At 43.6% G+C, this 24,502-nt stretch overlaps 2 protein-coding genes across 4 annotated transcripts; one reads left to right on the top strand and one right to left on the bottom strand.

Annotated features, from left to right (window-relative positions):
• Positions 1–6,946: 6,946 nt before the first annotated feature.
• Positions 6,947–18,670, bottom strand: TP53INP1 (tumor protein p53 inducible nuclear protein 1). 3 transcript variants are annotated; one of them, XM_030499114.1, is made up of 4 exons: positions 18,554–18,670; positions 15,293–15,576; positions 14,434–14,782; positions 6,947–10,428 (listed from the first exon to the last, which is right to left on the bottom strand). In XM_030499114.1, the coding sequence occupies exons 2-4, from the start codon at positions 15,402–15,404 to the stop codon at positions 10,179–10,181; spliced, it is 711 nt and encodes a 236-aa protein (XP_030354974.1). In that variant the 5' UTR covers positions 15,405–15,576; positions 18,554–18,670; the 3' UTR covers positions 6,947–10,178. The 3 variants fall into 3 exon arrangements, with proteins under 3 accessions (XP_030354974.1, XP_030354991.1, XP_030354983.1); XM_030499123.1 differs by lacking the exon at positions 18,554–18,670 and adding an exon at positions 12,758–12,791 and having other exon boundaries at positions 10,319–10,428; positions 15,293–16,086; XM_030499131.1 differs by lacking the exon at positions 18,554–18,670 and having other exon boundaries at positions 6,947–10,114; positions 15,293–16,086.
• Positions 16,191–18,701, top strand: LOC115617907. The gene is made up of 2 exons (XM_030508964.1): positions 16,191–16,197; positions 18,127–18,701. Exons 1-2 carry the CDS (start codon positions 16,191–16,193, stop codon positions 18,699–18,701), a joined length of 582 nt encoding a protein of 193 aa, XP_030364824.1.
• Positions 18,702–24,502: the final 5,801 nt, after the last annotated feature.

Here is a 24,502-nt window from a genome sequence, read left to right as displayed (position 1 = left end):
AAGTCTACCAGCAAGATAGATCCTGCTGCCCAGAAGCGCATCTCCCATGCCACTGGCTGCAGGGAGTGGGCAAACTTGACCTAACTCTAACCTCAGGCCTTCAGGCCGAGTTGCTGAAGTTGAAACCCTAACATAGCCAACTTGTTAAAAAGAACTGCAACTTCACCAAGGGGCTAGCAAGGGTGAAGACACAAAGTATCCTTCTACCTAAAAAAACCCCCACCTTTGACAGACGTTAAATTCGGGTTCGGTGGCAGCCAGCCGCCATGCAGCAAAGTGGGTTTGGAGCATAAAGAATAAATTCCATGGCATGCTGTGAAAGGAGAATAGTGCAAAGCAAATAGTAGCTAAAAATCGAATGGATCAGGTCTGCCATAATTAGGTCTCAGCACAACGACTGTATGTATAGTGCTCATTTCACCACACCTTTTGATGTGAGCTGCTGCAGGTCGCGTGCCACCATATTCGTGGTTTTGCCTCGGCAGTGGAAAATGCACCGGGTCCCATGAGCATTCACCCGCCAGCAGCTTCTCCCATAAGTTTTCAGCAGTACAGAAGAAAACCCCAGAAGCTAATGTGTAATAAAATCCTGCTGCAGACAATGAAATTATGATTTTAATGCAAGCGAACGCACTGACCTTTTGATGTGGCAATAACACTAAAGTGACTTAGTCCACACTGGGACATTTCCAAGTGAGCTAACACACAGTTCATCCCCTTTCATTATGTGGATGCCTTCTTAGGGGGGATGAGTGTAAAAGAGAGAAGATTTTTTAAGCTTCTAAAAACACACTGCAACTGCCAAGCTGTATTTGTGCTAGGATCTGATAAGTCCTTTTAGATTAGTCTAGTGGCTTTCTTTTTTTTCCTCCTCTAATTATCACCTCTAGATATGTTCCAGAGAAGGTGTGAACCCCATTGGAAAGGTGGGAATTACAGGGCCTTCCTTACAAGTTTATACAGCTGAGGTTGCTTTTTATGGTTATCGTTTTATGGATCTATTTGAAGGAGCCCAGAATCTACCAGAATCTACCTCTGAAGCCGTGAGGATTGATCCAGTTACCGAGTGTAATATTGCCCTTCTCCCAGAGCTTCTGAATCCACCTGGTTATTCCCAAAGAAAGGAGCAATATTCCACTATAAACATTTGCACACAGTCCTGCCATGTTCCAGGCACAAACTAACATGGGATATTGCCCTCTGTATTCCTACCTTGTTGCAGTAAATATTTCACTATGGTCATGCACTTGTGCTGCTAGGCTTTGTCCTTCTGAGCCACAACCACGTTGTCAACGCTATTCTATAACTTAGTTGAGGGAAAGGCCTGCTCCAGGACTCTTGTATGGATAAACTCATTGTTTTTAAGAGGAGTTTTAAGCTTATTTATTGCAGAATGGCTCCAGCTATATAGCCTAAGAAGAGTACCATTAATGCTTTATATCCCTCCTAAAGGAAAATGTAGTAGGAAGTTGCACCCTTCCAGCACAGTAATGGTTTTTAACATTGAACAGCATGGGATAACTTGAAACCCCAAGGTTTCAAAACCCTTTTTGTCTATTAGAACCTATAATATTCTATTACCTTCCTGCTGTTTCATTTCAGAGACTTTTTGCAAATAAGGAATAATCTAGTTTAACATGCACTAAGGAATATTTTTAAGACCTTACAAGATGGACTTATTTTGTGGTGGCATTTGTTTTTCTCTGATTTGGTGGAGACAGAGCCCATATTATGGTTATGAAGAACCTGATAGTTAAAATACAACACAGAGTAAACCTGTTAGTCATAAGCATGTGAAAATGTCTTTCTAAGGTCAATACCAGTAACAGAGAGCATAGGCAATGACCAGCTATTGATGAGCAGCCTGTATGGCAACCAGATTAGCTTAAGACAACCAGTACTAAGAGCTATTTTTATAACAGAGGAAGAAAACTCGAGTAGAGATCAAGAGTAAGTTAACAATTTCCAATATACAACAGTATAGCATGACACAAGGATTTCCTCTTTGACTTGATTTTTTCAAGGCACACTTTTGAAGGGGAAGGGGGGAGCAAAAAGAGTGAGAGTTACCGACCTGTTAAACCCACATTCAGAAGCAGATGCCATCACTTCCCAGCAAGCCAATGGATTGCATCCTTCTGGCTCTTGTTAGTAGCCTCGTTCTTTCTTCTTGAGATTATGTACCTTTCTCCACAGTAAGAAGCTTGGAATAAACATGATCTCATTCTGAAAGTTCTTTTACACAGAAGATGCTTTATCCATGTCCTGTCAAAGACCCATATCCTTTCCTATACATTTAAACACCCATTTTCAACACACCAACAAAGTGAAACACCTTCAAAGTACAATCCTTGTGGTTGATTTGCTGAACAAAGCCCAGTAAGGACGGTATCTCTGCAGTGGAAAGCAGCACCTGTAACTAATAGCCAGGCACTGATCTATCTTCACCTACCTGTGTTGTATCTCCCATCTGTAGCTCAAAGAAATAACAAGACACACCTTCCTCATGCTTTCCGGCATTGCTTCACCACTGGGCTGTAAAATGTGACATCTTTTGGACCAGGAGATACATGTATGGAGGAGAAAAGAAGGAATCTCAGGTCACAGAAAAGAGCCATGTAGAACACAAGTAAGACGATAATACAGTATATATATTTTTTTTACAACAAAATGGATTAACTTACCTTTACCATGACCTCCTAGGGTGGGCATCATGTTGGGAGACACTCCTTCCCCCTGCTCCCAGGAGAAACAAGCAGAGAAAGAAAAAACCCCTCTTCTCCCAGGCTCAGCCCCTCGCCTACCAGTGTATGTGGTTCCTCATTCAGGTGACTCACACCACCTCATCAAACATACAGCTGTTGGGCCCTGGGCTCAGGACTTTCTCGCACAGGCATGCAAGGAAGTGAAAAGCATTTACTGCTGATGCTCCAAGGACTGTAGCAAAAACCTTTTCAACACTTTTTCAATGCAACCTTTTCAACAGCTTTCCAGCACTCGGGGACTAAGACTTACAATTTTCCATAGCCCAAATCTTGTCTATATTTAAGGCACATTATGGATCTCTCCAGAGAAAAAGGTCATATGCAAGAGAGAATAGCCCATCCCCAAATGCCTACGACTAGTAAAGATGTATGTACTAATTCAGCTGTTTGATGGTTTGCACCAGCAAAATCCTCTCTCTCCTCCCCATTTAATACATATTTGTCTCCTATCCTCAGTCTCACACCACTGACAAAGAACTAGAGCTGAAATTCACTGCTGGGAGTAGACAAGGGGATATCTCCGCCCATGTCAGTCCCCCCTTCTTTAATCATGATCTTCTTTAATCACCTTGCAAAAATTGACAGCTGTTGGCCTTTACCTACATACCCCAAAAGCCTGAGGCCTCCCTCCTCTTTCTCACCTCTTTTTCCCTCTACTAATTTCCTGCAGAGCCCAATTTCAGGCAATCTGCGATTCTTTCAGCACTCAGGCTGATTTTTAGGCATAACTGTATTTCTGATTATATTGCCTGACTCGGTCATCTTGCTTGGACACAACAATGTGTGCACTTCAGGAGAAAGTATAGACTTATGGCACAGCCCATGTCTGCAAGCTGAGATCTGAAGTCTGCTCCTGGCCACTAGCCTAGTTTTGTTACTCTTATCTAGTTTGGTTTTTTTGCTATTATTCTTTTTCTTTAGCTTGCCTGTGAAATTACAATATATTTATCTGCCTTGTTAAGGTATTTGAGTGTTCCAACTATCAAACTACCCACAAAACTTTGTTAAAGTCAAGAGACTTTAACTTCTGAAGTATTAGTTAACAGCAGTAGCTCCAGGACAGTATTTTCATGAAGAAAAACCCTGGCTAGGAAACAAATTTTATACACATCCTGTTGAGCCTCAGATCAGTCCCATTTATTTTAAGACTGATCTATCAAGACCACATTATGGGAACAATGATGCTGCACCAGCACCAGCCTGTTCTTTTGGTGAGTCATATCTACGTGTGTCAAAAAGCCTGAATGCTGCCTGTAAGCACCACTCAGTAACGGAGGTGACAACATTTTGTGGTTATAAACAGGCACCAAAAGAAGTCAGTGAGACAAAGAAAGCAGATACTGAGTGACTCGATGAGGAAACAGGGTGCCTCCATCAGCACTAAGTATCAGAGAGAACAGTAATTAGTATGCTAGCTTCATCAGAGATGTACAAGGATTTATAGAAACAGGAAAACTAGAACGTAAAGTGAGAACTTAAATCAATATAGTTACATTGATATGACTCTTTACATGAACATTTTCACTTTGGCACAAAGAAGTTTAAAAAACACTAGTTCATGCAGTTTTGGAGAGTGTCCAACCTAAATTTAAAAAGCTGTGTTAAGGCTGATCTAAGCACCCCCAAGAGGAACACTATCAGCATAGCTATGTTAGGTTATCTGTGTGGGTATGATTGTACAGGCAAACGTTCTCCTGAAGAATACTGTACAGCTCTCGGCATAGAGAGCTGCTTTAATAAATGTACAGGTCACACAATCTGCATTTGAAAGGGAAAGGTTGTACTCAGGGCTTGCTCTGGGAAGATGGATGCTTTGTTGCACAAATTCCTTTTCATCGCTGCCAGTTAAATAGATCATTTTGTCACCCAGTTTGTTCCGTGGGTGACAATCAAGTCAGGGACTACTTGTAACAGCTCAGCCCATACAAGTCCATGGGGCCCAGCAACCTGCATCCAACATGCTGAGAGAGCTGGCTGATGTCCTTGCAAGGCCACCCTCCATGGTCTTTGAGAAGCCACAGAGATCAAGGAACCCTGGCAACAGGAGGGGGAAAAAAATCACACAGAGTTTCAGAAAAAAACAAAAGAACAACCAGAAGACCAGCGAGCCTATTTCTTATATTAAAGTGAAATTCCCCATATTCCGTCTTGCACCCGTTACCTTTTGTCCTTTCACTGCGTACCACTATAGGAAGAGTCTGGCTCTGTCTTCTTTACCACCCTCGCCAGGAGTTTATACACCTTGACAAGATCCACCCCCCGTTCTTGAGCCTTTTCTTCTCCAGCCTAAACAATCCCAGCTCCCAGCCTCTCCCCGTTATTTCAGTCTTCAATCCCATTCTCGTCTCCTTGGCCTCTTGCTGGATACACTCCAGTATGTCTACATCTATCTCGTACTGGGAAGCTCAGCAATGGACACAGCATTCAGATGTCTCACCAGCACAGCGTGGAGGGGAAGGATCACCTCCCTCCACCTGCTGGCAACCCTCTTCCTAATGCAGCCCAGGAAGCTTTCAGTTTAGAGGCCACAAGGGTGCACTGCTGGCGCATGGTCAACTTGGTGTCCTCCAGGACCCCCACGGCCTTTTCTGCCAAGGCGCTTTCCAGGCAGTTCGCCTGGTGCCTGGGGTCATTTTTCTTCCCTGTACAGGACTCCGTATTTCCCCTTGCTGAACTCCATGCAGTTCCTGCCAGCCCGTTTCCCCAGTCTATCAAGGTCCTTCTGAACGTCAGCACAGCCCTTTGGTGTATAAACAACTCCTCCTACCTCCTGCAAGCTTGCCGATTGTGCAAGTGACCCAGGTCCTTAACGAAGGTTTTTAACAGTGCAAGATCCAATATTGATAGGGTACACCAGAAGCAACTGGGCTTCAGCTAGGCTTCATGCCACTGATCACAATCCTTTGAACGCAGCAGTTCAGCCAGTTCTCAATGCACCTGCACACCATCTACTTACATGGTCTATAACTCATCAGTTTGAGGGATGCTATGGGCGACACTTAAAAGCCTTGCTAAAGTCAAGACAAACAACATCCACCGCTCTCCGCTCTACCACTGAGCCAGTCATCTAATTGTAGAAGGCAATCAGGCATGCTTTCCCCTGCCTAAATCCATCCTGGCTACTCCTCATCACCTTCTTGTTCACATTTGGAAATGGTTTGCAGAACCATTTACTCTATCACCTTTCCAGAGCTCAAGATGAGGCCGATTGTCCTTTAGTTCCCCCTCTTCTTTTTGTCCTTCTTTGCAGAGAGGAAGGACATTTGCTTTCTTTCCACCCCTCAGGAATCCTGTCCATTGCTATAACCTTTAAGATAATTGAGAACAGCTTCACAGTGACATAAACCAACTTCTTCACCAGCCATGGATGTGTCCCATAGACCTGTGTATGGCCCAGCTCTAAGCATTTCTTAACTTGATCCTTCCTAACCAAGGGTTGATATTCCCTGCTCTAGCCTTTCCCACTGGCCTCAGGGGCCTGCGATTCCCAAAGGCTGGTTTTACCAGTAGAGATCCCAGGCAAAGAAGACAGAGTACCTCAGTCTTCTCCACATCCATTTGTCATGAGGACTCCTGCCCCATTTAGCAGCAGGCCCACATTTTCCCTGATCTGCTTTTTGCTGCAGATATACTTGTGGAGACCCTGTTGTCCTCCACACCCCCTGCCAGGTTCCGTTACAGATGGCTTGGATTTGGCTTCCCTAAACACACCCCTGGACATTTGCGTAGGATGCTTACGTCCCTCACAGGTTACCTGTCCCTGCCTCCACCTCTTGAATGTTAACAGCAGTCTTCCATACAGATTTGTCATGGTGGTGCATGGCAGGAGGATGATGGACAATGGGTACGAGTTGAAACAAGAGAAGTTCAGTCTAGATAAGCAAAAACCTTCCCCCTACCCCTTGCACACTTCAAGTGGCAATGTGCTTTTATCTGTTCACCTATGGCACTTCTGCGTGTGGATCAGGAAACAGCAGCTTGCAGATATGTGCAACAGTAGTTAGACCACACATCATCACTTGATCAGCAACGCACACTGATTCTCAGAGAACTTCGGCACTAGAGCAAGCATTCTCTAGCTTGTACTTGCACACTCAGTACTTGTACCCGCCACACCTGAATGGGGTGCTCAGGCATTTGGATTCTGACTGACCCGCAACTTAAGAGAACAGAGTGACAACTTTTAATAGGCCATTTTTTATTGAGAGTTAAGATCATGTTTCCCCACAATGTGCACAACGCACTATGAAAACAAAATACAGAAGATCACTTTAGTAAATACACACTGGTTAAGCAATGCTACTTTTTGGCAAAGTGCTGTATTTTGTTGTTTTTCAGCTTGTGTTATACTTTTAAAAATAAGAGCCAGACATTCTTCCATATCAAAAGGACTGCTACAAATAGAGAAGTGGCTCTGGAGAGAAGCTGCCATATATGCATAGACTGATGTACAGTATTAATCCTAACTGAAATGTCCCTTTTGAATCTTCAAGTTTGCTGTGTAGAAGGCACAGTTTAAAATGCAAATCTGTCTATTGACCAATACATATGAAAATACAGTTTCAGCAAGATTCATGAATATCAATCAGTATAAGACAGTGCAAGGCCTCCGCTTTTTACAAGAACACACACTTTAATACAAGTCAAAAAACCATATAAGAAGCCACACAGCTTGCTATTAAAACACAAAACCAAAACAAATCTATTTGCCCAATAGCTCCAGGCACAAAACAGGGCTAGACCAACATAAATATGTAAAACACATTAAAAAAAGCCATTGATGCAGTACTATCTCACACAGTAATATGGTTTCTAATATTACAAATTGAGAAGCACAGCTTGTGCAACAAAATAGTTTATATCCTGAAAGATATAGGTTTTCATCACCAGAGAGTCATCTAGTAATGTAGTATAAAAAGATCAGTATCTCCCAATTCTAGGAGCAGTCTAAAGTTGCATTTACTTGCCTACTGAGAAGAACAGTCCAAGGCTCTCACTGTAATGCCTGGGAGCCTTATACTCTCAACACCCATCTCCCTGTCAGGAGTTAAAGGATTACTTAACTCCTTCTAATACAGGGAGGTGGAGACTCCATCTTCCTTCATTTCACTTTAAGACAATTAAAGCTGAAGGAAAGTAATTACTTTTATACGAAGAAAAAAAAAAAAATACAGGGAAGAAAAGAATTTTCCTGAGCTAGAAAGTTGGCAGTGAGGAGAAGGAAGTTTAAACTGGGCGAAAAGCTGGAGTGATAGAAGTAGATAATCTGAGGCAAGTAAGAGTATTCATGAGCAGATGAGAGACTGGTGAAACTACAGCTATTTGCAGATAAACCAGAGTATTTGGACCACCAGAGAATTGTTGTATGGACACAGGCACGTACTGCTGAAAATGGTAATAAAAATCTGTTTTGGAAACTTCTGGTGTGACCAATTCTGTTTTCTTTCACTGTGCATGTGAATTCAATGTGTCTTAAAAAAATAAAATAAAGGAGACCAGCGTATCCAGGAAAGCACCTATTGATTTTACACACTTAACTATTTGTCAGCATCCCCTGGCAAGAATCTTTACTAATCCCAGTGAAGCAGCACATCTGCAGTGAAACAGAGGTTACAAGTGCCATTTCCTGTATACTAAGCATGTTCCACAACAATTCCAGCTGCAGAATGTGCAACAGTACCGTTACATCAAGGTCAATCCAAGTTGCTGGGGTTTGGCTTCAATGAATTTGAAGCATTTGGCTGAATTTAAAATACTTCATAGGTCTAGAATAATTCACATTATTGATCTTGCCTGATTTTAAAGAATCCTCACATGACTCCTTATACTAGCTTCTGTATAAGGACTACTGGAAGACGTTGTTGAATGTAATGTTAACACTTTAATGCCCTAGGCAATAAACACAAGTTAAAAACAGTAAGTCACATTAAGTACTGACAGAAAGGGGGATAAACCTACTGATATTTCCCCTCTTTTTTCAGTGCAGATTTCTGCTTCCTCACCTCCATAGGCATTTAGTCTACTTCCCAGATTGATCTATCAGGGTTTGGCATGCCATGTGGCTGCTGTTTAATATACACTCTTTATTAAGAGGTGAACTTTGTGTTCTGGGTTTTTCAAGTGCCTGCCAACTTCCAAAACATGTTGTACAGTGTTCTTAAAAAAATTACTTGTCAGTTTTGAATGGCTTTTCTTTCCTGTTGGCCCATGGAATTGCTATCCAGTCCTTCTGCCCTCAATGGGCTAAGGGAACAACACTGCCGATCTATCTCCATTTTTATACACTCCTGTGTGTATCTCTGTTTAGTTCTGTAAGACTGTTTTCCAGCATCCTCTTCTCCCTGCCACACACTGCCCTTCATTTCCAGTCGCAATTAACTTGGACTTCATTTTTAGAGAGAGAGAAAGAGAGAAAATTGGAACTAATAAGACCTTCCTTCTAGCTACTTCTGAGCTACTCTGTAAATATGAGACAATCTAACAGCAATTAGCAGCTCAGAAATAGCTATCCATCAGCCTGACTTCTTTAAAGAGCAGTCAGCTACTGATGGGATTAAAAGAACAGTCAATACACCATTCTTTTCCTGTAAGTAGACCAGAGATTAAATGAAATGGGGTAGGGGAAATACATCTCTTAAAACCAGAAAGAATTAGAGAAACGGAATAAGAACTCAAACTGCACCAAGTAAAACCCAGTTCAGCTCTGTGTTGTATGTCTGCACTTAACCCATAGGCCCACTTTTCCTTCCACTCCACTGTGAGGTACTACATCTGTAACACCAGTGCCATATCCTACTGCAACAATACTGGGGGGCGGGGAGGATGGACATTTAACCCTTTTTGATACCCATCTCAAGTACCCAACACACCTACACAGACTCCACGAACACGAGTAGGTACTAGGCAATTTACATTAGATGTCCTTCTTGTAACAGTTCAGCATAGCTATGTAATATCCACTGGCAGCTATAGTATGTCTTTGTTAGGAAGTAACCATATATGCTGAATACAGACAGATACACAAGCTGTCAAGTTCTGGTCATTAAAGAATACACCTAACCTCAAATTCTTCTAACTCCACTTTGATTAATGTAAAATGTAACTGATTTCCATCTCAGTTAAGTTTCTTTAAAAGACCAACTAAGAACCCATCTATGCATCATAGTTTATAAAACAGCACACAAACTATCTTAGTGATAGGCTTCCAAGACATTGATATTTAACATCAACATTCAGGACCTGCTGCAAGATATTTGGAGATTTAGGTGTCATTTCAAAAGAATGCAACTCTAGTTACTCTAGATTGTGTTTGAAGGATTGAAGATCAGCTTCAGATTGACCACACTTACCTACACATGGAAACAAGAGCAACCTAAAAAACAATTAGACCATAGATTAAAACCACAAGAGCCATCAGTAATTGAACTGACGCTGGCAAGGCTGGTGAACAAACAGTCCGTTGTGCTTGATTTGCCGAGAGTGGCAATCCCTGGTAAGGTTTTGGCGGCGGAGACCATTTCTGTTGAGATAATGTCTTTCATTATGTTCTTTTATCCAGTGGGTAGGACGAAAGCTCTTGGTTTTTTCCAGAAAAGTTGAACGAGTAGCAAGAGCTGTGACGTAGCAGTGAACACGCTGCCCCGTTTCATTTCGGGCTTCCAGTCTAGAAATGTAACAAGCAGGTATCAGCCATTACTGAGTAGCATTGGAAAGACATGCAAACTATATAGAGCAGAACAGGGACACCAGCATTTCAAAGGGGAACCTTGTTCTACTGGACAGAGATTTGGGCTGAGGCGAGGTCAAGCCAGGAAAGCCACACTGGTAAGCAATGTGTAGTGCTGCTAACTCACTTGTGTGAGGGCACCACAACAGGCTTTGGACTTCTGGTGTCTCATACCACTGCACCCTTCGTTCCCCACCCCACCTCCCTAAGCCCAAGATGCAGTATAGATCAGCAATATAAGGCAATGTGTGTCACACTGCTCCAGCTTTAGAAGACTTGGAGTTATTCACTAGGCAAAGTTTGGTTTTAAAAAGTCATCTTGAACATAAGTGGTTCAGCCTGAAAACAGAAGCACACTAATAAAAGCGTGTTTGGATTGCCAGCCACACAAGTAAATCCAAACAATGTTTGTGCAGAGGAATGGGAAAGATAGACCAGTTGTGACACACACAGGAAATAACTCAGGATTGCTCCTCAACCAGCCCTCCAGATTTCATGAGCAGAGAGTCAGCAGTTTTGGCAAACCCTTACTCCATCATGCACTAGTGAAAAAAAAAAACCAGCAGCCTATGCAAGCAGGGACTGACATACTGAAAAAGGACTTCCCTACTTGACAGAACAATCACTGGTGTTTCCTGAAGCTTCCTAAGAAAAGCTAAAAATAGCCTGGCAGTTTTAAAAGCAAAGTGAATCCAAAGCTTGAGGTCCACGACTTGTGTGAGATCAGTGGCACCAGAGTTGCTTGCCTTCTCTCTCCCCACCCAGAACACGGTGACTAGCTGTCAACTCGGTGCCCAGGAAAGATGTCTGCAACACCAGGAGCTTGCTCAGGCATGAGCAAGAGGTCTCTTGGGAAGTCTGCTTTTCAGCTCTAGCATGACTACTTTAGAGTCTCTTTTGGAAGACCTTAACTTTCATTTATCATATGATGTCTCTGCAGACGCAAGTCTGGTCTGCCATGCGCATGGTACACCCTTACAGCCTTGCTCTTGAGGGGCTGCAGGTGCCTGGCACGAAAGTAAGCTCTTCTGCCTCACCCACTCCTACACTGGAGCAAAATACTCCCTGTCAGCAAGGGAATACTCTCTCTTCTACTTTCTTCTAAACACCCAAATCCACTTGCTTTTGGCTTGATATGACTGAAGCCTACAGGCTCCAGAAGAGCCGTGTGTGACATGCTGGCTTTTTCTTGTTCATTCACTGTATATTGTCCTAAACCTAGCACCAGATATACGAAGCAAGAAGTGAGCAAATAGCACAGGTCAATTCTCAGTCCATTGTAAGTACTTTCTATGTGGATTACACCAGTTTAATTTAACTTTCATCAGTGCTGGAGGTGCAACTCCAAGTGAAGCCTTTCTGGGGAGAGCTTAAGGAGCTAGGAAGCCACACCACACTTACTAGGATGAGAAAGATATATCAATTGTGACACTCACAGGAAATCACCCATATTTCCTAAACATGCCCTTGCTGCATGTTATTAGCTAGCAAAGGGCATCAACTAATAAAGTGTTGTTGTTTGTTATGGAAAAATATGACTAACCTGATGAACAGGGGGAAGTTTATACAACATGCTTTTGCTTTGAAAGGAATCTAAAAGAAGTAAACAGATTTCCTCCTTTTGCGCAGGAAAAACTGGTTTAAAATTGCTGGTTGAAGATACTTAAGGTTTTTTTCCCCCCTCTTATCAAATACCTTTCCAGCACCAGTTTGCAAAACAACACTCTTCTACTTGTCATCTTAAAATGGAACTGGGATAGCAGAGGTGGTTTGAATTAGCTAAAAAGCCACATACTCTTCTGAAACATGGCATTTTGCTACCTTAGTGGTTGCCTTTAGTAGCCCGACGCTAGTGAGCTCTGAGCACTGAGAGAACAGGCCTGACGAGCCTCCATCAATACTATCAAAATGTAATTTTAGAGGGGCTGTGTCTAAAGCCAGACAGCTGCTACATATTCACTGCTGCACCCCCAGCACCTATTTTGCTAGAAAGCATACAGGTCCTGCCAGTTGCACTATAGTGCCAGACCTCACACGACAAATTAAAGGCTTCGGACCCCACCCCAATTAATATTTAATTATTTTTTCTGCACTGAGCATTTTGGCTTGTTAAAGCAGATGTAGTTAGGCTTGATCAAGTAACATCATTTGGCACAAAGGTTAGTCCTGAAACCAGTATTGTTTTGGCAGACAAGGCTCTAGCGGAAGCAGCGTTGCTAGCAGCCTGATCAAACAAGAAGCACTGTCCCAAAACAGTAGTACTTACTGTGCCAGTGTGCCTTAAGCAGCTTTTCTTGGCCCTACAATGTTAAATGGCCAACCATTAAACCACTAGAGACTTCAAAACAGCTTTTGAAACTTACTGCAGTATCAGTGTAATTGAAGTTCCCAGTATCTGTTGTCTACCTCAGCTTTAGACTTAAGTCTCCTCCCAGTTCTGCCACCCAAAATAATGTATACAAAAGCCTAGATCCTCTGACGAAGCAACAGCACAGAATTCAGTGTGAAGAAATTTATCAGACACAAGCTGAAGATCATCACACCTTTAGCTTCCCCACACATTTAAGCAGCTTAACTGTACTGTATAACTTAAGACAGGATTTTTCTCCTGGAGGATTTACACCAGTATCCCCAGTTCAAGTCACTGAGAAATCAGCATTCAACTTTGTGTGTTACTATCCACTGCAAATTACTGTCTTTCACTAGGGCAAGCCTCACAGCCTATGGGGCACTTGCAGATTCCTTCAGACCCTCCTTTTAAAAGTGCTGTGCACTCATAGCTTCCTCCAATTTAAGTTAAGCTTGACCCTTGATTTAAGTTTGATTTAAGCTTGATGCTTAACATCAAACTGCCATCCTCAAATCCCCATTCTAAGATGAATGATATCAGCACTATACTTCAATACTACACAGCAGCACGTTATCTCTAAGTCACCTATTTCTTTGAAGAACTTAAAATACAGCAAGGAGCTGATCAGAAAAGTCAACGGGCATCTACCTACAGCAACCCTAGCACTACACTCATTTTTTCCTGCAGAACACAGCTTAGTACACTATGATTGATTTTTAATTGTTTCCAAGGATAAGCATCAGATGGGACAAACAGTCAGTCTTTGTTATTAACCAGGAATCATAAACCACCCAGTTATTTCCAAATCAATGAACACATGGGCAAGTGTTGAGTCATAATGGCAAAGAAATACTCTATTTGTATTCATCTATGTACACTGTACTTGTACAGCTGTACAGACTGGACAGTTGACACCAGAGAAGCAGTGCATGGCAAACGTGCCTCTGCAACAATTCTCCACGGCCAGATCTTCAGGACCCAAACAAGCACAACTTATTACCTCACTAAAACTAGAGATGTGCAACACATATTTTTACCTTGCGGGGAGTAAGTTTTGTGGAATATTTCAGTTTGCTTTGTTCCACATGCAACCTGTGAGAAAATTTAATCCTGTCCTCATCTATCACTAGGTTGCAGAACAAAAAAACCCCAAACCAGGCTTCCCTGTCAGGATAATTAAAGTAATATCTTCCATCTCATGAGGGACTGAAAGGGTCCTGTTATGCAAAGTTCTGAAAAATACACATAGCTAGGAAGGGGGCAAAGTGCTTTCAAATCTACATGATGAGCATTAACTGCCACCAGTTTCAACAGGAGCAGAGCACATTCTGCAAGGGAATAATTAGGCTCCATAAATATTCATCACAGTGTCAGAACAGCAAACCCAACCGCTTCCTGACACGGTCATCTTGTGTAACATTTTTCTAAGCAGGCAGGCAGCCCTGACCACCCTACCCACCTTGTGTAGTATTCATGCTTTATTCACCCGCTTGGAAATAAGCTGGAAAATTCAGTATTAAGTGTCTAAGCTGATCAAGTAGAAACCAGATATTTTAGCAACAGAGCTCCTTGACAAGTGAATTCAGACATACCTGGGACTACCTGGGCTGTGAAACTCCTCATCTCCACACCCCGTCTCATTAAGGCTGTGACAGGTATTGTGAACAGCATACACAGACATGCTGGGATGCTCTATGAGGAGGTTCTCCATCGGACTGGTTTCCACTTTGATAGCAGTTAATCCACCTGCAGTAAAACACGGGGGAGGGGTAATAAACCAGCTCTCCTCCATGGGGCACGACTCGAACTGGATGAAGCAAGACTCGCTGGCCTCTGGCAAGTGTTCCAAGGGAGATGGTAAACAAGAGAAGACAGGCGAGCCATCTGCGGCCGATGCTTCAGCGATGTCCGCTTCCTCCGCGGAGCAGTTAGTGCAAGTGTCTGCTGGAGGTGCCATTAGCCAGTGCAGAGGCACCCATGGATGTTGGTGATCGCAGAGGGTTGGTAACAACATGGTTGCAGAGTCAGCAATGGGATACAGGAAAAAAAACCAAAGAAACAGAAACAATCCGCTATTAGCACATACACAGGTTTTAACATTTTTAGAAGCCAGGGGAGGGGAAAAGGGAGTTCCCTGATAAGCCATGCCAGACATGCAACACAACTGTTATCAGCAAAGCAATACAATTGCATAATAAGTCAAACATATTTTATCTGTGCAAGAGGTTCTGCTGAAGCCTGTGTCACGCTTATAAACCTGACATCATTTTTCTCATCCAGTTTACATAACATGTTTTAATGCATTTGTTTGGAAGACACCCTACACTCTACTCCACATTCATTTTGCTTAGGTAAGGTTTCTCCCAAGCTACTGGTGCCTTCATAAGGAAGTAAGACAAGTAAAAGCCAGAGCAGAACAAAAGCAGAGCTTATGTTTGACAGACATCTTACCTATAAAGTCAACCAGTATCCACTCATCATCTTCTTTCTCACTGAACTCTGGCTCTTGGCTGGACAAGCTATCAATCTCTCCCATGAGCATGTTATTTAACCTCTGGAACATTACTAAGGCAGGAACAAGACTTTGGCTGGTAGGTCTTTATATCCAAGGTTCAAGGCACAGCTCACACTGTACTAGCAGACTGGCACAGACTTGAGATTAAAGTGCATAGATGCTTTATCAGCTTAGGTACAGGACATGCAGGGGCATGTCTGGTAAACAGTTTATGTGAAACCTGCAAAAAAAAAAAAAAAAAAAAAATGATGACAAGGGTCTTAATGACAAAGCAACAGGTAACATCCCGAGGGAACAAACTAAAAACTCTCTTGTTAGTGTAGTCTGAGGCACCAGTAAACGTTTTTGCCTAAAAGGAAGGCAGGTTCATTGGCATTCACCATTCCCTCCCTAGATACATACAGGAAAAGCCTAGGTCTATCCTTGGAGCTGAGCGCCTTCCTCTCAATCCTCCTCCCTGAGCAAAGGTCTGCTCACCTTTTGGTTCCCACCTTCTGTTATGGGAGGAGAGGACTCTTGTGCCTATGCTCACAGCACAGGTGCCCCCGCAGCTCCCTGCCCGTCTTCCTCCTGGTCAGAGGGATACGAAGGGCAGGCGCCTGCTCTCTGCTCCAGACAACGCATCTCCTCTGTTGACACAACCTCACACCTTGCCCAGGGGCTCCTGTGAGGGCTCCGGGGGTGCCCGAGGCAGTGTTTCTTCTCTCTCATCACACGCAGTTCAGGACCACTGCCTTACAAGTTAACAGTAGGAATGCATATCCCACCTTCAGGTTCGAAGTACACTATGTAGTTACTAGTGCAATCATTTTCACTGCAAGTGCCCAACTAGTCATGTATGGTAAGCCTAAGTAACAAGGAAAAGTAACTTGTATACTTAATTATCTACACATAATTAGTCACCAAAAGCCTGAACTCTACATTTGGCAGTTAAGATGAAAAAACCCATCAGTACCAAGAAGCCGAATGTTCAACCACGTCAGATCTGCGTGCTTACAGCCTTTGAATATTTATGTATGACCCAATAAATAGAAGCCATTAAAGTAGTTGAAAAGGTAAGGACTGTACATGAAAAATATTCACCAATTTAACTACAATTCCACTATAGCAATATTTCAATTATCACAGCATGTCAGAATTATTACAGATTAAATGCCTGCTTAATATTAAATAGGGAAGAAGATACACATGCAAGATGGTATGAATGTCTGCATTCAGAAAAGGAGTAAGACACACTACACTAGACAAACCCAGCCAAGATACAACCCATAAAGAGTATTATTTAAGGCCAGTACGCTCTGCTTCGTCCTATGACTCTCAGGCCACACCTAAGGGTCATTTCGGCCTCCTACATCATGTTACCCCAGGACACCAGACCCCATCACCTACTTGTTCAACGGAAGGACAAGCACCTGCTCCACACAGTACTGCTCCTGTAGACATTTACAAGCTACCTCCTCATTCAAACAGCACAAAAGGATAGGGGTAGCTTTTAGAGTAGTCTTCAGAAGCAATGTGAAAAGGTACAGTGTGACTCAAGAAGTTATGCACTCTAGTTCCTCAAGAGGAACTGTCAGCAGCAGGAAAATACAAGACTAGGAACAACTGGCTCAGATGCAGTAGAGATGAAAGGCTGCTTTTTTAGGACCACACTTGAAAATGAACCATCTGGGCTCTGCAAGACAGCCACAAGAAAGATCAAAAGTGTAAAGAAAAATTATGAAGTTTAAAAAATGGAAAGGCTCAACAGAGAGAAGGAAAAACTGACAATAGTTGATTATGTGAAGAAAGAGGCAAACATTTATTCCCTTCTACATTCACAGCAAGCAGAAGCGGCTTTTAACTGCAGTAAAGTTTAATTTTCAGTGGTTACTAGCAGGAAATGTTCTTAGCCATTAAGGTCAGTAAGCCTTGGATGGGTTACCCAAAGAAACACAAAATGCCCACAGTGTTCCTAAGCATCTTCTTGAGAAGGTTTGAGTGCCTCAAACTTGCCATGGATAAGAAGATGGACTCTAAGTGGAAGCTTGAAGCCTATAGCTTTCCTGTTATCTTACACATCCATCCCTAAGCCTCTTTTGCCTTCAGGCTAACTAGCAAGCCATGGTGTAACTGCTGACCAGCGCTGGCGTTGCCGCTTTCCTAGGTCAAGGCTGGAAGCACCTTCAGGCAGAGGCTGCCTTTTTGTTCTGTGCAAAGTGGAGCAAGACAAGAGCTCACACTCCTATATTAAGGCTCTACAGGCATCACAGCAACATCAAATAACTAACCTCTAACAAGTGAGAGACCACTGTTCCTGTTCCACAATTCCCTATAGTGGAATTGCTCCTGAGAACACAATCTAAACAAACCACAGCTTGACCCATTAATGTCTTTCTGTAGATCAAAAGCAGCTTGTCCAATCTCCTCCTTCCGCCACCCCAAGGAGGATCCGTAAACCCCATCTGAATCATTTAGAAACTGGTTGACGTCCCCACATCCTTTTGGACAAGCGCCCTTAGCAGTGCCACACTTGCATGCTATTGCACAAGCCGGATGGGGACCAAGCAGGAACGCTGTTATCAAGGGGAGGCAAACGAGGCCTCCCAAAGAGAGGTTCACTGGCTCCTAGACAGGAACGATCAGCTGCAAGAAAAGATGGGACCAGGAACAGCTGACTCAGCTACAGTCAGGATGAAAAGGATGTTAGAGGTAATACATCCAATGCACGTCAATATAACGTTGCATTAAGAAAGAACCCAAAACTACTTTTTTCTTTGTGCCCCCGCAGAGGAGACGGAGCGCACGCCAAGCAGAAAAGAAACGAAAAGACACTCCCTGAAGCCTCCGCTGCAGTTCCTGGCTGCCGGACCGCCCGGTCCCTTCCCCGCAGCCGGTTCATGCCGCCAGGAGGCTCCCACAAGCCGCTTTCGGCGGAGTCAACGGGTGACCCGCCCGAGCTCCGGAGCCCAGCCCCGCCGCTGGGCGGGGGGACGCGACTACCGGCTGGGAAAACGGGAAAACCCTCCCGGCCCCGGCGCTACGCGAGGAGAAACAAGGCGGGATGGAAGCCGCACAGAGGGGAGCCCCACTGCTGCTGCTTTCCACCGCCTGTCCCGGGCGCTCGGACCACAGGACACCGCGACACCGCGCTGTAACGAGGCGGGACACCGTCACCGCGCCCGGCCTGAGCCCCGGCCCCTCAAACCCAAACCCACCTGGACCGCGCCGCTCCCGGCTCCGCGCCCGCCCGCCCCGCGGAGCCCTTTGTTGTGCGAGCCGCGGCGCGCAGCTGACGGACCGGCCGCGCTAGCCCCGCCCATCCCCGCCCCTCCGCCAATGGGCGCCGCCGGCGGCTGTCGCTAACGCACGTGACGGGCGGGAGGGCACGCGGGGGGGCGTGGCTCCGCCCGCCCGCCCCGCCCCCCCCGCTGCCGGGTTGGGAACAGAGGGGATGGAGCAGAAAAACCCCTCATTAATACTGTAATTAAACATGGAAATTAATTAGTAATTAATAGGCACCATCTTGACTTATGGAGGGGTTTGGGTAGAGAGGGGTCTGCAAAGCTCTTCTGGTTCCAACCCCCTGCCACGGGCAGGGACACCTTCCACTAGAGCAGGGTGCTCCAAGCCCCTGTGTCCAGCCTGGCCTTGAACACTGCCAGGGATGGGGCAGCCACAGCTTCTCTGGGCACCCTGTGCCAGCGCCTCAGCACCCTCACAGGGAAGAGCTTCTTTCTAATATTTAATCTAAATCTACCCTCTTTCAGTTTAAATCCATTACCCCTTGTCCTGTCACTACATGCCCTTGTAAAAAGTCCCTCTCCAGATTTCTTGTAGGCCCCCTTTAGGCACTGGAGCTGCTTTAAGGTCTCCTCAGAGCCTTCTCTTCTCCAGGCTGAACAAGCCCAACTCTCTCAGCCTGTCTTCACAGATAAAGTGCTCCAGCCCCTCTGATCATCTTTGTGGCCTCCTCTGGGCTCACTCCAACAGGTCCATGCCCTTCTTGTGTGGGGGGCCCCAGAGCTGGACACAGTACTGCAGGTGGGGTCTCCTTAGAGTAGAGTAGAGGGGGAGAATCACTTCCCTCAACAGTCAGTAGGCTGAAGCCCGTTAGTTGACCTGTAAAGCTTCCAAGTCACACATCTGAAGTCCTAGAAGACTTGTGCATTAGGTCACTTACCCCACCCACTCCCTATTTTTCTTTAAGGAAAAGAGAAGAGACAATGAACATAAATGCAGCGCTCTTTGGAGAGATGAACAGCTGAAAGGAAATTAATTTCCAGGAAGTGAAATTACAGTCCAGAAAAGCTGGTGTAACTGTGCTGCACATCTTCAGTCGCTTAATATAGCTCTGAATGCATCAGAGTGTTAATATTGTTGCTTCAGACTGCAGCAAACGCTGTTCAGGCAAATATCTGTGTCTTTTGGAAGATGCTGAAACAAATGGGTGCTGTGTAGCCAAACAGCAGTTTACATGCAACACATCTTAACAATTTAGGAATTGCCATGGTTTGAGTAGTGCCGAGTAACATAATTTGTAGCAGGCAATAACATTTTCTACTAAAATACAAGGTGTACCTAAGTGTGTTATAGTTGCTGAAGTCCAGATAAACTTCTTGATCTTTTAATCTCAGTGTTTAATAACATCTTTTTTTTGTACGCTTTTTTTCCCCCTTCTTGTAAGGACAAAGCTTTTCTATGTAAAACAAAATGGAGAAAGTACATCTTGGGAGAACGCTGCAAAGTGGCTTCCTGTGGCTGGGAACAGGCTGTGTGATTGGGCTGACAAACTGCCCAGCTGTACAACTTGCAGTATTTTTGCAGAAACTTCAAATGTCTGGTATTTGGTGATACTTTTCTAGGCTGAGCTGACCCTTCCTGAATGATGAGATATATAATCGGCACTATCAGGGGGTGTAAACTGATTGTATGTGTGATTGAACTTTCAGTTCATGAGTTGAAGCAACTCATAAAAGAGGCTACAAAGTCTCTTTGATTTTCAGTGATAGTGGCTCCACGGCTGGAGGGGGTTGGGGAGGTGGCAAAGGCAGCATGTCTGCAAATTCAAGATAGACAAGACAGAAAATTAAAAGTACAGAATAAATGCCCCAAAGGATTTCTCTGTATTGCAGAATTACATTGTGTCAGAACACCTTAATTAAGGTGATACAAAGCAATTAGTGCAGACAAGAACTGTCATGTTTGGCAGCTGCGTTAGCTTAGGTCAACAACAACAACCAATGTTAAACATAGTAGTCTTCGTTTATATTGACTGTTATATTAAGCATTATGTGTTAATCAATTAACATAATGTATTTTTCCAGTGTAGGCAAGCCCTCCGAAGGCTTGGGTTGTATTTGAGACGCAGCCTCCTGATGAAGTTGAAAAGCCAGTGTTTATATTTTTTTAAAGTCCCCTGAGAAGGAACTAAAGGGGTAGAAACTCCCTCTTTCTGTGGCGTTGATTTCTGTTGTGCGCTTGATTTCGTTCCTCTTCATTTCACTTATCTTATTCCTTAATTCCCTATCATTACAAAATGGTGGAAACAATGGACTTGCTTATTCTTTCCTCCAAATCGCATCGCTGTTGGCAGGAGAGGGGCAGATCTAAAAGCTACTCCTCTAGCCCTGGCAACCAGCGTGCTTTTGTTCCAGATCTGACAAGTACTTAGGCATATGAATGGTTTAAAATGAAATAAATTACGTGTGTGGACTTAAATACCTGCTGACCAAGAGGGTGTTTCATCCTGCACTCACTGAGGTCAACGACAAATTTTCTGGTGATTGCAGTGGTGCAGGTTGTGGCCTTAGCTGCTTTATCCAAAGTCTGTCAAATCAATTAGCCTTTCTATTGATTCTAAAGGTTGTTAGATCAGGCCCTCAGACAGCAAAAGAAATACAGTCCCTTTGGTCTGGGGCTTGCTGGACACAAAGGTTGACTCAGAGACTGGCTTTCCCTTGAGAATTTTGACTTTTAGATTTGTATTACAGGACAAAAATAAGATGAAGAGATCTCTGGAGCAAGGAAACCATTCGTGTTTCCCGTAATGTGTGCCCTTGACCAATTCTGAATTACTGGGAGGAGTCAGCAGAGAGTCTGTTGCACTTTCTGCGTGCTCAGTGGCAGCTTAATGGCACATCCATTGCTGTGCCTGCAAAAATCTCCCTGTGCATCCGGAGTGCTCTTAGTGTCACAGGGATAGTAAGCGACCGGGCGGCAGTCCTCTGCTATTTGAACTGTATTTATTTTTCAACATCCTACACATTAATGCAAGGCATGACCTATTGTCCGGGTTCCCACTGCGATGAAATACTACAGCAGTATTTAGCAGGCACAATGTATGTCTAGCCATGGAGTACAGAAACACTGACCTTCCTACCACAAGACCTGTGAGTTACAATGAGCGCATTGAGCTTATAACAAAGCACTGCCATGTGTCGTGCCTCTTGGAGAGGCCCTACTCCACAGACATGCCTGTTTAAATGGTAGGTGAGAATGCAGATCTATCTCTGTATTAGAAACACTGAGTAGCAGGAGGGAGATTGATGCCAAACAGAGCTTCCACAGACTGAAAAAATAATCTCCCACTAAACTTTGGAGGAGATATATCCTCCAGACAAAGATAAATAAAATTCTTTCAAACAATGTGTAACAAGCCACTTGGTATCACCCTGAGTGATTTACACGAACAAATCCATTGTTCCCATGCAGCGTGAACCTCACATATCTGTACAGGAACCTCCACACCTTTCACCTTTGCTGATATGTGCGTCACTGGTTTAAGGTCACTGAAACTCAAAGTTTCAGTTTCATGTTCAGTTAAAAACTGACGTCCTGAACTTAATTGTGATGAAGACCAAGTCTGATGCCTTCTGCCCCATGGTTTCCATCTGGCTGTGGCAGAAAGTCCAGCGCTGCATAGGAAGAGATTCAGCAAGATCACTGCTGTCAGGTCCTGGTCTGTCCTCCTCAATGCAATATGCAGAAATAGTGGGGGGGTATAATTTTAAAAATATCTGAAGTTTATGATTAACCACAATGAAATAGTTTTGGCTTTTGTTTGTTTTGTTTTGTTTTTTCTCCTATGAAAAGATACTAACTGCTGCTTGAAAGAGTCCAACCTTTTCTGCCCAAATTTAGGTACAAACACTTCAAACCTGTTGTTTAAAGCACAAGCAGTCTGAACAGATCCAAGCTTAAAAAAGCACAGTGTGACATTTGTGTCCTCGCACAAATGTCAATCCATTTTCTGAAGTGGACTTCTAGATTTAAACATCGGTCTCAATGAAAACAGGCACTTCCTTTTCTGCTCTTCTTCCCCTCACTTTAGTTAGTGCAAAGGTTCTGCAACATTGGCTTAATGACACCAGATTGATTGTTCCTGCTGTGAGTCACGAGTTTCTAATGCTGTTTTCCCAAACAGCAAGTTAAGATTTTGAGTAAGAGCAGGTCTTTCCAGACTTTTATGCAAAACAAGTGTTTGAGACCTGATGCCTTATTTCTAGAGCATGAGCTCAGCAAATTCAAGAATCCAATTTTGTCATGACTAGGAGCCTCATGATTTGGCTGAGGAGGCAGACATTACTGGATATGATTCTCCAAACCAGATTGAAAAAGTTGAGGGATTCGGTTGTCTGTGGAAGAACTATTATCTTAAAACATTAAACCTGTTGTCCTTTTCAGCAAAGAGTCCTTGTTAGAAAAAAAAACCCTCTTTTCCCTTAGAAACTGTCAAAACGCAGTTCCTGCTTTTCATATTGTTGGAGAGCAAAACCAGGTATAACTCTGTCTTCAAACTGTCATTGGCAAGAAGCCATTGTAAATCGTAGCCAGATTAAAAAAATAATGGTAAGCTTTAGCCACACGTTGAGCTCTTTTCCTCCACTCTGTCAAAATAGAAATCCTCTTGGAAGTCAGTAGAGATTTCCGTGTTCTGAACAACTCTGCTTTTTACCAGAGCACCTTCAGTGACGGTACCTGGACTGTTAGCTTCATCTGAAGTGTGTTAGGTGTCTCAGCCCATAAAGCCAGCCAGCAGAGAGGCAGATGCCTCTTCTTGTGTCATTATGTGAATGATTTTTCTCCTGAGCCCAGAGGCATTCGTCAAACATTTTCCATTGGGATTGTCTGTCCTCTTCCATATTTGTCTCTTGCGCTAGAAAAAGTCCAGCATATTTTCACTGCTCTTGCCTGAACCTGTCCTCTCCTTCATTGCTCGGTAATAAAAGACCCTATTTTACCTCTGGGTACAACCAGGAATCATGCTTTTCTACTCTTCTTTGCCCTGATTACAGAGGCTTTCCAAAGGCACATCTCCCACCTAAGACACTTAAATGTTCTTATCATCCAAAGGAGAAATGACCTGTGAATTTTTGACTATGGCATTGAACATGCATTTGTTATATTTATGACATTCCTACATGCTTTGGATGATTAATGGGTTATTACCATGGTTCTTAACCCTTCATTTTTTTTTGCTCTTTATTTCAGTGGTGATGTTAGAATGACGGACACCCCACAGAGCATAGGCAAGTCTGCCTGATTAACTACTACAGGTTGAGTTTAGGAGGAACTTACCTTGGTACCATAACTTATTTTCCTATGCTGTATTTATCTTTGTAATGACTGTCAGTTAATATTCAGTGAAATAAGTGGGCTTTTCTGTCTGTAGCTTATCTGTGGTTTACCCCATGTGGGAATTACAGTGTGCAAGACAGCTTCTTCCTTAAACTGTCAGCCCAAAGCGTGTTTTGTTGTGTGGCTAGCCATGCTTAAAACCCTTCCTTGAATTTTGCTGCACAACCGCAGAGTCAGCAGACACACAGTGTTCACATCTCTGAGGCATTTTTAGTCTCACCAGTGATCCATTTGTTTCCTTTCGTCTCTCCCACTGATTCATCTGCTTCCTAAAATAGTGAGCACTATCTTTGTTCTGTTGTGGCGAGTTACAAAAGAATTAGCAACACCACTTTAGCACCAAGTAATATGAATCACATCATATGCTTGGATGTGCTTAGATTTCAGCTGTAAGACTCCATCCAATTGCCATTTACCATTATTTTTGAAAGGCCTCTTAGTCTTTGCAGGGTACAAAGCCACACACCGTGATTCTGTGTTGTTATTCTTTTTAGCCATGGATGTTTCTTGCAAATACTGACTCCAAC

Source organism: Strigops habroptila, chromosome 1 (genome assembly GCF_004027225.2).
Source record: "Strigops habroptila isolate Jane chromosome 1, bStrHab1.2.pri, whole genome shotgun sequence".
NCBI lineage: Eukaryota > Metazoa > Chordata > Aves > Psittaciformes > Psittacidae > Strigops > Strigops habroptila.
The sequence above is the reverse complement of the archived record's forward strand: the minus strand, read 5'-3'. Positions and strand labels throughout refer to the sequence as shown.

Coding starts and splice junctions, on each gene's coding strand:
- TP53INP1 (XM_030499114.1), bottom strand. CDS start 15,404: ATGTTCCAGAGGTTAAATAACATGCTCATGGGAGAGATTGATAGCTTG. Junction 14,783..15,292: donor GATACTGGTTGACTTTATAG/GTAAGATGTCTG, acceptor CACCTCCAGCAG/ACACTTGCACTAACTGCTCC. Junction 10,429..14,433: donor CACAGCCCAGGTAGTCCCAG/GTATGTCTGAAT, acceptor TTACATTTCTAG/ACTGGAAGCCCGAAATGAAA.